Genomic DNA, 15,128 nt, shown 5'->3' with positions numbered 1-15,128 from the left:
TACGGTCTCCATCTCTGTTCTATTCTAATTGACAGTAAACTAATCTATGAAGAATCCAGTAAGTGTTTTCATAGAAGAACAGAAAGGTGGCAAGAAGAGAAAATTTCTTGAGCCTAATAGTAAGGGGTAGTAAGCTTTCAGTATTTTCAAAAAGCAAACCAGCAGTCTTTTTATCACACCATCTAGGAAATGAAAAATGAAGATATGAAAACTAATCCGCAGCCTCATAAATGAATTGCACTACTTTTCCTTTTCCCTCTATCTTACATTTCTGTAAATAAAAAAGTTCTATGATACAAATCAAAATTGTGGTGGAGTTGTAAAGACCACATCTAATTCCTTTCACATTCTCAATTAGAAAGTGCTTTTTTCAGCTCCAAGCAAATTAAATAAAATACCACAAGCTCACACCTCCTCTCTATCTCTCTCTCTCTCTCACTCTCTCTCTGCAGGCAAACCTCCCAGAACTGCCTTTATGAATTTTTCTCATTTCAATGAATTAGTTATTTAATGTCCTAAGCCAAAAACCACCTTCCATACCTACCCCCCACCCCTCAACGATCAAGAGCAATCCAGATGACGCTGTTCCAATCAACAATTTGATAGCAAGATTATCAAAATCACATGTCCAGCCCCAGCTGCAGGAGCAGCAGTGGAAGAAAGGATCTGTGCTTCCATGTGTTCAAGGGAGTTGGTGCGACGTGGCTGTCGGTGAACCACCACTCCAACACAATTTCAAGGCGGCACCTACCCTGAGTCAGATAGAATCAAGTTGGTAAATCAAGCCCTGTGAGACCATCAGTATGGAATAACATAAGGGAGAGCATAAACATCAGCGGATTCTATCTGCATTGCATCGGCCCATACGTTTGGCATTTCCTTGGCCTCCGAAACTTCCAACTTGGGCTTCATTGCTAGGGAAGAATTGCCGCTAAATAGCCAATCTTGGCTATCAGAATCTGACAATTCCTCCATTTTGGGTACTGAATATACCTGACTCAAGTGCTTGGAATCTGGATGAGGTGATTTTTTATGCATTGCAGGAGGTTGAGGATGATCAACTTGTCCAGACCTGTGTTTCGAAGAGGCAGGTGGGTGGTGAGCTTCAATAATGCCATTAATCTTGCGTTCTTTACTAACCAAAATAAGGTCATTTGACACAGCCTGTCTCTCTGAAGGAGGCAAGGTGGAACGCAAGCACGGTTCCAGTATCCTACCATTTTCCTTCAATGAATGAGAAGTAGGCCTCAACAACTTACTGGATCTGTTGTCAATTGCTGAAAGAAAATTAAGAAAACTATTTTGAGAGCTAAAAGAGTTACCAGTATAAACCACAACCAAGTTCAATTAATAGATCCATAGCCAAATAATTATGTGGTTCATTTATACAAATTAACTCACCATGCAAGACTCCATTAGGCTCAAAGTCCTTCCGTTTCTTAATTAAGTTTTCCTCAACTGCAGCAACTATATTGCTGTCAGGAAGTTGTGATGTATTCGTATTTGTAGAATGTCTACCTAATAGGTTATCCTTATTGATCTCCTTTGTTTTATCTACCATGGCATTCTTCTCTTCCACCTTCTCCTTTGCTTTCTTTTCTTTTTTCTTCTCTTTATTGCCCTGTTTATCATTTGACCGTCCTTTCTTCTCCTTATCTTTATCCTTGTGTTTGCTCCGTCTTTCTTCACCTTCTTTCTGTCTAGTTTTATCATTTGATTCTTTCCTTCTCTCAGCACTTTTCTCCAATTGTTTGAACATTCCTGGAACTCCAGGTTCAACAGTCGCAGTGGCAGTGGCAGTGGCAGTGGCAGTGGCAGTTGCAGTTGCAGTCGAAGTTGGGGCTGAACTTGGGACTGCAGAACTGCCACTAAATCTTTCCTCGTGTCTGAGTCCTTGACCATTGTATTTTCTTTCATCAATTTTCTTGTTCTTGCTTTGGTCCTTAGTTTCAAGCAAGGTCTCAGAAATCCTACCCACCTGTGTGACCATTCCATCATCCCTTCTTGGTTGTGCAACAGCAAACTTCTCAACCTTCGCAGTTCCACTGTCCTCAATTCTCCTCCCCACCTCCAGCACCATTTTTGTGTGCTTTGTCTCCTTAGAGTGAAAAGCATTCTGACTAATCTTATTTCCAACATAAGAATCAAATTGCCCAGCATGCTTCTCCTCTTGGACACTGTTATGTTTGACTCTAACAACTTCCTCTCCATTTTGACTCCCAATTTTCCCCGAATGCTTACTCTCCTCCGAAGCATGTGCTTTCTCCTTCTCCTTATTCCTATCCTTCTTTTTGTCCCTGTCTTTCTTTTTGTCTTTCTTTTCCCGGCGTTTCTCATCACTTTTATCCTTATCTCTTTTTTCTTTGCCCTCTCTCTTTTCCTTTTCTTTCTTCTCCTTTTTATGCTTTTTCTCTTTGCTCTTTTCCTGCCAATCAGAAAGAAAAGTAGGAATATCAGAGCAAAATCATTTCAAAATGAGGAGAAAACCATGTCTTTTTTTTTTTCAATTTCTATATGATATGTTGATAGCCTATGAAATGATGAAACGTAGCTACCACTGTTACAAAAATTGGGATTGGAACAAGATCAAATAGAAACCTTTCTGCATGTCTAATTTAAATGAAAAGGAGCTACAAGAATTTGTTTTTTAAAAAAGAAAAAAGTTAGATTAAAAGAAAATTGTTAGAAGTCAACACACCACCTCATCAGAGCAGAGTAGTGATATTACTACTGCACAATAGATAACTAGACGTTTGTGCTATATTCAATCATCTCTTACAATTTTACAAAACATCAAAGCATCTGTGTTGCTTCAAATAAAATCCTTTGAATCTCCCAAAGGACAAATTTTATTCAAACCAACTCCAGCTCAAGCATGGAGCACATCATAATGAATGTGTTTCAAATTGACGCTTATAACACAAGAAGAGCAAAACAAAAATATGTGAACTTGTGAAGGCTCCAAATATGGGACTATGGTAAGGCATTGACGTCTACTGGTAAAAAGCTCTTTCTAGCTCTAGATTCTCTGTTCTTATGTGTGCAAAGATTTGAGTCTACTAAGTGTGCAAATTTGGGGGTTTATTCTCTGGTTCTACTTTGTTTCCTTTTTTGTTTCTCTATGTCCATCTGTGAGTTCCCTTAACTTTCCTGAAGAAAAATAGAGAAAGATTTGAGAAAGTCTCAAACTACCTTCCTAGTGATCACTAGTTTTTATTTTACTTTTTTCTCTCTCTCTCCATTTGAATATTTTTGAGTGATTGGAGGTCACCTAACCTTGGGAAGTTGAATCAATATTAACCCTAAAAACTTTCATTATAAATATGGTCTGAATCTTGGGAAGCTTGGGAAAAGAAGATTAAAATGAGAATAGCGATTTTTAAATGAAATGGAAGCACTGGCACAGGATTATCCATTAGCAAATATGGTCTTAAGCAAATAAGATGGAACGCTATGTCAAAGTTTTGAGAAGTGCTAGAAGCCCTTCAAGTTATATGTCCAAACGCACCAAGTAAACTGACAGTACTTTTTCTTGGAGAGACGTTAGTGCAGATAAACCAGCCATTTTGTAAGTACTCAAACACTCTATCAGGTGGCTAATCTTAGAAATGTCTTCATCATAGTTGCGGACCAAGAAAGCATAAGGGATGAGATCTTACTTTAAAATAAGATTTAACAACAGGCTGCTTAGTCATAAAATTTGGCTGCTTAGTAGCCTGACATGAGAAGATGGCCACTGAAGAAGTCTCAATCTTTTACGTAAGCCTCCAATTAAGCATCATTACACTTTAGATGACACACAAAAAGAACCAAACAACATTCTGTTAATCTCGAGATTCTAAGCAATCTAATTACAGTGGAAATGTGTACTGAAAAAGATACCCTAACATAGCCCTGTTCTAGATTATAATTACTAATTAGCAACAATTGAGTATAAATGCTGCCAAAGCCAAAGCCATATCTATTCTTTCAAAGCGTGCTTGCTCTGGATAATTATGGGTTGCGCCAACAAACAAAATTTTTCAGGTGTGTCAACAAACTATGGAGTTGAAAAATAAGGGGAGAAAGGTCTTGATTGCTTGCATCACTCTAAGCAAGACTGTACAATTAAGGGAGAAAAAGATGGAAGGTGACTTCTTTGGACCCTTCAGGATCTTATTCCTCTGAATAGCACAAGGAAATAGGAGTGGGAATTGTAGCCAACCGATATATTAAAGAACAAAAGCTTAATTTGAAGTTGAAGTCTCCCTAAATCTCAAGTTTCATCCACAAAGGTGCCTACCACTCCAAATTTTTCTACCAAGAAGAATTTGAAGGAGATCCCATAAACCAACCCACAAAACCAGTAAAACATTCAGTTCTGAAAAATGTGTAAAAGAAAAATTAAAGCTTTTACCAGAGGGTCAACACGACGGCCACTACAGACAACACAAGTACAAGTCTAGCTGCCTAAAAAGTGGCATCCATCCAAAAGAATAAGAATTAATAGACAATTTCAAAATCCTTAAACAAAAATACCAGAGAGAAGCATAGCTATTGTACAAAATCCAGATGCTCCAGTAACAATAAATCAACCATTATAAGACGCTGTTGTACAAAAAATGGTCACTGCAAACAGTTTGTAGGAAATTCTTTTTTCTAATTATTCAAATATGACCAATCTTAACAATGACACCAAGATGGAATGCTTTGAAACTTTGCAGCCAACAATATAAGAGAACAGAATCCATGCGAGAACATATGTTATTTCTACTAAGATCCGTGCTTCTCAAATACCATTTTGTAGATTAATTAATTAGTAACACTCCTGTCATTTTTCAAAAAACACAATACATAAACACAAAAAACAGCCAACAAATTAAGAATCTGACACTATTGTAATATAAGGCTGCAACCAAAAGACTAGATGTTCAAGAAAGATTTGTAAGGAAGATCAAACAAAAGTACTGGGATAAGAAATTCAAAGAAAAGCAACAAGCAAAGTGAAGACAACCACACATATCTAACAAACGCCTTACACCTCTATCCTCGCACATTCATCTAATTTTCTAATTGATCTAAATCAAAACAAGATGAATAGACAACTTCCACATAAGTGACAACTTCCACATAAGTAGTAACCTAGAACCTCCCGATGTTCATCATCAAAGACATGTCCATTCCCAAAAGTGCGCACATCAATCACAATTCCAACAATTGATAGAGATTTTCTTTTCAAGCACAGATCATAAAGCCAAATTGTAGGTGTCAATGTCATGTCACATGTCCTAAACTTCAACAGAGCCCTAACATGAGTTTCACACCTCAAGATGAGGTTTCCAATTTTTATAGAACCACAAACACTCCAACATGAGAAGAAATGCCGGAACAATTACAAGAGAAAGGGAAACAATACAGACGATTCTAGCGTGGACGTACTAATAGAAAATTGGGTCTATAAATCAAGTCAAATTTAAGCTTTGTTTTAGAAGGCAGTGAGTCAAGTCAAATTTAAGCTTTGTTCAAGAAGGCAGTGAATCAAGTCAAATTTAAGCTTTGTTTGAGAAGTGAGAAAATTACAAACCATTGTCAGCAACCTCCTACCCTACCCCAAGAAAAATCATTTTTAAGGGTTGAAAAAAATGAAAACCCAGCCATCATCCTTACCCCATCATCTCAATAGCTTCTCCAAGACCAAGGCCCAACTTTATCTCCCGCACCTCCCATGCTCTGCCCATACTTTCATCTTTTACTTCTCCTTTCATGCCCGTATCTCTCTCAACTCTCAATTCATCTCACAGTTATTTATCCTTCTCTCCACAGACAACAAGCCCATCCAGCCCGATTAAAGTAGTCAGATTTGCAATTATGGAGCTGTACATAATATTCTGTATTCCACAGTCCACACTGTATTCTATATTTGAGGTTCGTTTTTAACTTCCAAAAGAAAGGACCTTAGAATTCTCATTTGAAACTTGTACTTTGCTTATACAATATTTTTTTCCTATGTTAGCTTTGCATATGAGCCTTAGGCATCTCGTTTATGTGCATATCGAAAACAGTCTTCTCCCAAGTCACCAACCAAAGAAGCCTACTGAGACTGTATCCTTACAATGTATTGACAAAATGGAAATCCTTAAGATAAGATGGAAAATGTAAGTTAAAGATCTGGAAGAGAGATTAAGAAGTGGAAATCCTAAAAGAATTCAAGTAATCAACAAATAAAAAATTATCAGAAACCTGATAAAATTAGGCTGACGAGAAATCAAATCCAAAGATTTGATATCATCAAGATTTTTTCTGTAGAAACTAAAAAAGTTAGCACTTAGCAGGCTCTTCATAGGAGAAGCTTCCCATAGAAGACACAGAAGAATTCATGTCCCACGCTTAAGCTGAAAGAGATTGAAAAGAAAACTCTTCCTTTTAAACAGCTCCGCAACAAAAATTGCTAACAATAGTGAGCCATCCAGTACAATGAAAGATCTGGTCTAACGACCCTCACCCCATTTGAAATACTTGAAATGTTAGACGACAAATAACATGTATTAATGTATAAATATATGTTGAAGGAGAAGAGTATTTTTTTCAAGGCTTTATTTCAGAAAAGAATAAAAAACTTCCACGAAGCCAATTGAAGGCTATATCAAGCATCATGAATACATGGTCAACTGTTCAAGAATTTCATTGTTGTAATACCAAACAAAGTGAGAAGCTATATCAATCTACAGCTACCACTTACGTGAATGTGGCAGAAATATTTTTAAGATTTCTCAAGACACACAATCCCCCCCCCACCCCCCCCCCCCCCCCCCCCCCAAAAAAAAAAAAAAAAAGAGCAAATACAAGCACACAAAACAAAATATAAGGTGAGAAATAGCTGGCAGAGAGCTGCCCTACAAATCATCCAATAAGCCAGAATCTATCAAAAGCAGGAAGTGGCATACACTATAATCTCATGATCAACTACCATCCTTTGCTTTTAATCTAACAAACATATGAATTGTACATTTTACTTGGGACATGCAGAATAATATTCCATTTTTAAGAAACAGCAGTGAATCTAACAGTTTATGACACCAGTAGTGCTTAAAGAAACTAGGACCAGATGTTTCATCTAAATGTCAAACAAGTCTAGTCATGTGAGCCTTTATGATGACTGAAATCATGCCTAATAAACCTCCCAAATGGAGTTATAGTAGGATGCTCCCTGTAGAATCAAATGGGCCAGTAATAATTCTCCATCAAATATCTCACTAGTAATATATCTATTAGAAGACAAGGTAAGTTGTAAACCTTTTTTAGTAGGTCTGCATCCTCTGCCCTGGACTTCTTTTCATATCCTGGTGGCGGAAATGGAAAGCAGCGCGACATTGCACAGAGTAAGACAAAAAACAAGAGCTCTTCCCACAAGCGAAAATGCTATAACTACTTTCCAGAAGCACTGTTCCGAAAAAGGAACGAACAAGAAACTAAGCTGCTGTCCATGCACCATGTCCTCGCATTCATTTCCAGCTTCAATATTCCTCCATGAGCTTCTTAGTCAATCCCACAGATGTAATTCCCAAACCTCAGAGAACTCTTCCCACTTAAAAACACGAATAGAGTAATAATAAGCACAGGCCAAGAGAGATATTTCCAAAATTCTCAAGAAAAACAGATATTAAGAGCCAACTCTGCCACTGAACTATATGAATTCTATCCCAGTTCCCGAATATCAGAGAAACCCTAAATATGAAAATCAATTGAAACGCAGACAAAAAGAACTATTTAACAACAAATTAAGCACAATTAGCTCTCCCGATCAGTTCTTGAAAAATGTCAATGACTCAACGCTAGAGTCACTTGATTATCCTCTTGGGTTTATTATCCCCTCTTTAAACCAACAGCACTCCAAAATTAGAAACGAAACACCAGAAACAGTATCGAAAATCCCTTGTAATCCAAGAAATTGATTGGGTTGAAACTGATCACTGTCAAAAACAAGTCTATAATGTGCAATCTTCTTCCATGATCAGTCCAGCAAAGTTCACTTCATTCTAGTGGTACGTTACAGTTTCAGAATCGCAGGCTTGACAAAGTACAAACTAAAACCAGAATCCCACAAAAGATCGGAGCTCCAGCCCATTCTAGAGAAAACGCGATGTCTCAGTCAAAATCATACTTTCAATCATAGGCGGTACCAAACCCTAATAAGTGCAAAACCGATAAATTGGAGAGCCACCCAGTAACGATCCGTCAAAACCCTAGAAAAATCCACCGAATACATGAGCACATAGCTAGTACCAAAACCCTAAATTTTGAATCCTCAAAAACAAAACAAAAAAACCGAGAATCGGAAGAAATCTTTTTGTGAAAACAAAGAAATAGATAGATAGAGAGATAGAATCAAAACCCAGAAAAGAGACTACCTATTTGAATAATAGGGTATGGATGAAAAGGGTAAAAGCAGGTGGATTTAGGGGGAAAAGGAAGAAATTGGAAGTGGGTGGATGAAAGAAAGTGATTGGGGAATTGGGTAATGAGATTAGCTTGTCCGGTACAGAGTAGGCAATGTAGAAGGACAAGATCTCTGTGTTGATGTGGCTGAAACAGAGATTAAGGAGAAACAGAAGGCATGTGAAATGGGAAACAAGGAAGAAAACCCAAAAAAAAGGTGTATGTAGCTAAATAGATTGTGTTCTTCAATCTCTTGCTGCTCTTCTCTTGTTGTGTGTGTAAGAGATTTGAGAGTGTATTATAAAAAAAAAAAAGAAAAAAAAAAGAAGAAAAAAGAAAAAAGAATAAGAAAAAGAAAAAGAAATTGGGGGGTTTCTTCTCTTGGTTCTACTGAGTTTCCTTCTTTGTTTCTCTTTGGTTGTATCTCTGTCTCTGAGTTCTCTCTCCCAACTATTCTCAAACAAAAACGATTTGAGAATGCCTCTAACTTCCTCTTCCTTCCTAGTGATTACTACTTTTTTATTTCTTCTCCTTTTTTTTTTCAAAAAATAAATATATATTTTTGGGTCATTGGAGGTCACACGCAAGTGAGAGAAGGGTAAAATAGGAGTATTCCTATTTGTTTTCCTTTTCAATTTGTTTGACTTGATTTTCCCTTCAAATATAACTCCAATAAATGTAAAAAATAAGTATGGTGTTGAGTTGGTTATTATAATTATAACTATACTTCCTCATTTATGATAGCTTATAATTGGAGTGCAAATCATTCTAATAAAGATGAAAAGAGAGGGTGACAAAGAACATAGTAGCAATTTGAAATAGTGGTGTGTGTGAATGTATATAACTAACATAATATTAATATCATTAGTTGGATTATCGGGAAACCAATCTTTTAGCATTTTTTAGACCTACGTTCAAGCTCTAATTTATACATTTTTTCATATCACTTTTATTGAATTATAAAGACTGTCAACAAAATTTCTAGATCTGCCATCAATTCAAAGTTGAAGACACAAATAATCCCTCACTTTTTTTTTTTTGCAAATAGTGCACTTTTTGGTCCATTGTTTTAATGATTCGTCTCAATTTATCTCAGCCAAGATCAATATCAAGACCGGGGCAAATGTGTTAACTTTTTTAACTAACACTCCAAACAATGATTTGCATAATTATCAATAGAAACTAAAATTTTGTTAGTCCCATATCGATCCCAACACAATGCACTGGAATGGCCTATACAAATAATAGGAAAATTGTCCAAAGTAACTTATTATAGTTTTCACCTTTTGAAAATAACACACTTTTTTAAAAGTCGTGATAGTGCTTCTTTCCAATCCTTCTCAGACAAGATCGGCCTTGAGTTTTTTTTTTTTCTTCTTAATTTGATACCCCATAATTTGAGAAAGCATAGAAAATCCTAAAAGAAAATGTATTTTATGAAAATGCCGTCAATCCCCAAAATATTAATGTGTTACTTTTTAAACATTCTTTTCTTAATAAAACCCAAAATCTCATTCGCTTACTCAAGAAGTTTCCATAAATACTCCAAAAAAACAAAAAATCTCTAAGTGTTTGATTCCACTATAACCCTCATTTTCCGAATTTTGGCAAAACAAAATCAAGGAAAAGAAGGTAAATATAATATACTATCTTCTGAAAATATGTTTTTCTTGTTATTTGCATGTTGACGAGGTTAATAGTTTGGCATTTACATTTTAACTTACGTAAACTTGGTGTTAAGTTATAACTCTTTGTTAGGTTTCTTTAGATTTGTCTCAAGATTTAGTGTAGGGTTTGAACTCTTGTACGAGATTTAAATAATTTTGCATCGAGATTTTATATTATCCCCAAGATTTTGATTGGTTTTTTTAAACTTTTGTAAATGTATGTATCTATTGAATGTTGCCTTGTATATTTGTTGGTTTGTGGGTGAATGAAAGGATAATGAGAAAGACTACATTGGCAATCAAATGAAAGTGTTGCTTGTAGATGTCGGTATAAAGTTTAAGGACTTTTTACGGAAACCAAAGTTAGTTGAGTTCGATTTTCTTCTAAGATACCTGTACAATGTGAAGCCCTTTATATATGTCTTTGTTATTAGCAACCAATAAGATCTTCACTTTTACCTAACCGGTGATTATGTGTGTCAAGTTGCAATTTGGAATTCCAAGGTACCAATAGTAGTCCATCAATCTAAGAGTACAATATCGTCGTTTCCAATTCAAATGGCCCAAATTTTTTCTTCATTCACATATGAGCTTCAAATTATCCTTAAATACAATATGAGTTTAAGTGATTTTGGATCTTTAGGTCGATTGATTAATAACGTGTGTCCATTAGAATTAGAAGGTGATACATATGAAGTGGTCAACAAAGAATTTGTAGACATCAGATTTTGGTGTTAACAATAATGAGTATGTGTATGATGTGGAGATGCCATTTGATTCTAATGTCAATGTTAATTGGAAGTTATAGAGGTAATTGAGGTAGATGGTAGTGCTCATCATGCAGATTGTGTTAAATTGATGAATGATCATAACCTAATAACCACTCACGTAGGTTTGACATTGAATGTAGAGTTAAGGCATGACAGAGAACCCGTGGGTGAAAGTAACCGATAACTATCGATGATCAATTGGAGGATTAAGTGGAAAGTGATGACGAACCATGTCGTAGTGGTAAGAAATGTAAGCATATTGAAAAATTAATGGTGTGCATCATCGTCATTTCATCTAAGTCTACCATAGAAGATATTTAGGTTGGTAATTTGTTTTTAAGCAAAAAAGATTTTGCTAAGAAACTTTCTGTCCTCACCATTAGGAAGAATTTTCAATATCGAGTTGACGGATTGACTAAGAAGTTGTATGTTCTAAGATGCATAGATTCAAGTTGTACGTTAGTACACACACATGCTATAAGATTTTATGAAAACAAGATCATAAGCAAGTTGAGAGTTAAGTCATAGCTAAACTAGTTAAGTTGAAGTACCAAGATACTAGTCGTAATTATAGGTCCAAAGAAATCATTCACAACTTTTGTAAGGAATATGGGGTGGATATTACTTAAGATCAAGAGGATGTGGAGGGCTCGAAAATCTGCACTGTCTATTGTAAGATGGTTCCCTATATAATCTTTCAGCTTCTTTGCTTGATATGGAGAAGCACTAAAGACTTCCAACCCTAATTGTGAAACCCAAAATTTCTTTAACCTTTGGAATTTTTTAAGCTTAGTCAATGACAAGAGAAAATGAAATTTATATATAGGAAAAGAAGCTAAAAAGACTTGGAATTTAAGTTTAGGCTTGAGAAAAAGAGAAAAGTTAAAAAAATTGGCTAAGTGCCAATTTTATGATTTTTGGGTGTTGGGAGGTTATTTGATCAACAAAAGAAAGGCTTGAAAACCTCTAAGGATAAGCATTTGGACATGGAGTAGGCGACCAAGGAGAAAGAACCTCTAAAAGAGTGTCACTAGGCAAGAGAACTTGTCTTTAAAGGTTATTTTGCTAGGTGTTAGGCGTTTGGGACCTTGGGCGTTGAAGCTTGCTAGGTGTGATAACCTCCAAAGAGGTTATCTAGGTGACAAGGCAAGGGTTTAGGCGAGCAAAGAAGCCTAGGGGAGGAAGGAAAAGAGGTTAGCAAGCTTACGACCAAAGGACTATGTGTTGAGAGGTTGTCTCGCGAGGAAGGCATTGACTAGGTGTTTAGAGGTTAGCATAAGGTTTGTTGGGCGAGAAAGAAAAGCTAGGCGAGGAAGGATGTTCGGTGGCCAAGCTATGCGAGGAAGCTATGAAAGTTAGCCATGCGATTAGGACATACATGTGCATGCTTTAAGCTGAAAGTTAAAAGTAAATTCAAGTGTTTTAACCATATCACTATGCATTTTGTGGCCAAGGAGGACGTAGAGGAATTGCTGAGGTGTAAACACAAGCTTAAAAGGAGAGTTTAATCAAAGATTAAGTGTCAACTTAATCTCATGCAAGGAGCTCTATAAATAGGTCAACTTCAGTTTTGAATTTCTCAGGACTTACTTGTGCAAAATCATTCAAATTGATTTTAAAAGTTCAGAAATTGAGTCTAGTTTATAAGAGAGAGCTGTTGTATATTTTGAATCCAGGGAGGTTTGCGTTTTGATTAAGAGAAGGTGAGAAGGTCATTTCTCGAATGAATCCATGCAAGGTGCACTTCTAAAGGACTACAGGACTCATTACTTGAAATTTTCCTTTCACAAATTTAAAGTAAGAAAGTTAAGAAAATTTAGAGAGACTTTGTAGAATGAATTTTATCAAACAAGTTATGGATATTAAGTTATGAATTTTCAAAGTTAGATTATTATTATAGAAGTTAAACCATGTTCTAGGTAGTGCTCGTGAGTCATTCATGTGTGGGCGAGATGAGTGTGCGTCTTAGGTTTAGAGGTTATTTTGGGTCAAGTTGCATGCACATGACAAGGTCACGACACAGCCAAGTGGCAAGACATGCGCTCAGGCTGCACTCATGACCCTGCGTTAAAGGTTAGTATGGCGCACGATGTGTGAGGAGCACAAATGCGTGCCAAGTGTCATGGTCATATTTTTCCAAAGGTGTGTTTACCTATGGTTATATGTTCCGAATACCCCCAATTTATCTTATCTTTATTTCCCATATCTAGTTTAGGTAGTTGCATTTCATTTTAAGTCATAAAGCTTGCGTGTGACGTTTCAACATTTTCATATGCAAGCCTACCAGAGCTGAAAATGTTCAAAATATACTATAGGGGAGGCATACCAGTTGAATCCCCTCCCAATCATTAGTTGTACTCTTTGCAAGCAACCCATTTTCCTTGCAACTGACAGTCTTTAATGGTTATTGTAACGTCTATTTCAATGTATTTCTTTCCTTCCCGCGTTTTATAAAAAAAAATTCCAAAAACGCCAAGGAAGGTTACGACATACATCAACGTTACCCAAAACTTTCGAATTTTGATCACTTGACTTGTTCATCGAGTATTAACAAGTGCTGCACAGTATTAACAACGCTACTATTGTGATAAGTGGTATCAGAGCCAAATTGGTTGAGTGACAGTTCAGACAAAAAGATGTCGACTGCAAAACGAACGGGTAAGACCCATGGAGAACGATTGGTGGGGATCGAAGAGCAGATGCTCTACCTGATGGAAGTTCCTGATTCCATCCGATTTTTTGAGAAGCGACTTGAGGAAGTTTTCGAGAGAGACGATGTTGTTGATGCGGTATCTGATCGTTTGGACGGATTACCCATACAAGATTTGTTGGTTAGAGTTTACACGTTAGAGTCACAAATCAGGAGAACTAGAAATGTTACCTACGAGCGTGAGGACAGTTTGTCGAGCTCTGCTACCTGAATGGAGTAACGAGTTATTGAGCTAGATAACTTCCATAGAAATATGATGAAAGTGATAGATAACATGACAGAGGATTTGCAAGCTACCCTCGATGTCGTTAGAAACGAAATCATAGAGGTGAACACGAAGGTGAACCTTAGGATGCGAGCATTGGCAAATCAAGCTCTGACTGGAGAAGCGATTACAGTTGGCAAGATAAAGATCTCGGAACCCAAGCCCTTCTGTGGGACAAAAGATGCAAATGCATTAAAAAACTTTATCTTCGATTTTGAGGAGTACTTTAAAGCCACAAACACCGTTATGGAAGAAGCCAAAGTGACATTGGCGACCATGCATTTATCTGAAGATGCAAAGTTATAGTGGAGGTCCCAGTATATTGACATTCAGGAAGGGCGTTGCGTAATAGACACTTGGGACAACTTAAAGAGAGAACTTCGTTTGCAGTTTTTCCTCGAGAATGTTGAAATTCTGACTAGCGCGGAAACTACGGGAATTAAAGCACACTGGAACCATTCGGGAGTATGTGAAGCAATTTGCGGGGCTGATGTTGGATATATCCGATATGACCAAAAATGACAAAATCTTTAATTTTGTTGAAGGGCTGAAGTCGTGGGCAAGGACTAAGCTATACGAGCGGGTTCAAGACCTCGCATCGGCCAATGCAACAGTTGAGCATTTGTTTGATCTGTTTAGTGACGCTCAAGAGACGAGACGTCATCAAAGCTCTTCACCTAGAAGAGACAGAAACAACTGACCAAATTCTTCCAAAGCTGTCAGTGGAAATAGAAGTCTCGGTAGAGACTGCAAGCCTTCTCAACCAAATACACGAAACACCTGGCGAAGACCCAATGGTCAGAGATCATCCCATATTCCTATCAGTTGCTATATTTGTAACGGGCCACATCGAGCAAGGGAATGTCCCGATAAATCGCATTATATGCCTTTCATGCCTCTTTGGCTGCGGACTCAGAGGACAAGTTGAGTCACCAGAGAAGGAAGATGCACAAGTGGAGGAAGTCCAAAATATCAGATTGGGGGCCATAAGACTCTTGTCGTCTCTCCATAAGACAGTGGGAGAGACAAGTGGACGTACAAAAGGGGGCTTAATATATGCTGACACCTGGATCAACCGAAAGCATCCAACCAGTAATCGTTGGTGATGTTCCCACTGTTGGGATTTATGTCCTAAAACTCGTAGATTTTAAATATAATCCGTTGACCGTTATTAATAAAGTGTTATTATTGTAATAATTGTTATTGATTAAATTATTAGTTTTGTCTTAATAACCCAAATCCAATAAACTAACATCTTAAGTTGTTTAATGAGTCTTGAACAATATGTAAAGACATATAGA

General features: G+C 36.9%; 1 protein-coding gene across 1 annotated transcript; it reads right to left on the bottom strand.

Annotated features, from left to right (window-relative positions):
• Positions 1-143: 143 nt before the first annotated feature.
• On the bottom strand, positions 144-8,911 carry LOC101207823 (glutamic acid-rich protein). Its single transcript, XM_004138965.3, has 4 exons — positions 8,388-8,911; positions 7,273-8,222; positions 1,402-2,425; positions 144-1,277 (listed from the first exon to the last, which is right to left on the bottom strand). The coding sequence occupies exons 2-4, from the start codon at positions 7,348-7,350 to the stop codon at positions 799-801; spliced, it is 1,581 nt and encodes a 526-aa protein (XP_004139013.2). The 5' UTR covers positions 7,351-8,222; positions 8,388-8,911; the 3' UTR covers positions 144-798.
• Between the last annotated feature and the right edge of the window lie 6,217 nt (positions 8,912-15,128).

The sequence above is a fragment of the Cucumis sativus genome, chromosome 2 (assembly GCF_000004075.3).
Source record: "Cucumis sativus cultivar 9930 chromosome 2, Cucumber_9930_V3, whole genome shotgun sequence".
In the NCBI taxonomy this organism is placed as follows: Eukaryota; Viridiplantae; Streptophyta; class Magnoliopsida; order Cucurbitales; family Cucurbitaceae; genus Cucumis; species Cucumis sativus.
This window is presented reverse-complemented; position numbering and strand designations above follow the sequence as displayed.

Excerpts from the sequence above, each read along its gene's own strand:
- LOC101207823 (XM_004138965.3), bottom strand. The coding sequence starts at position 7,350 with ATGTCGCGCTGCTTTCCATTTCCGCCACCAGGATATGAAAAGAAGTCC. Across the intron at positions 2,426-7,272 it reads ATGCAGACCTACTAAAAAAG|GAAAAGAGCAAAGAGAAAAA; the intron begins GTTTACAACTTA and ends TCTGATTGGCAG. Across the intron at positions 1,278-1,401 it reads GCCTAATGGAGTCTTGCATG|CAATTGACAACAGATCCAGT; the intron begins GTGAGTTAATTT and ends ATTTTCTTTCAG.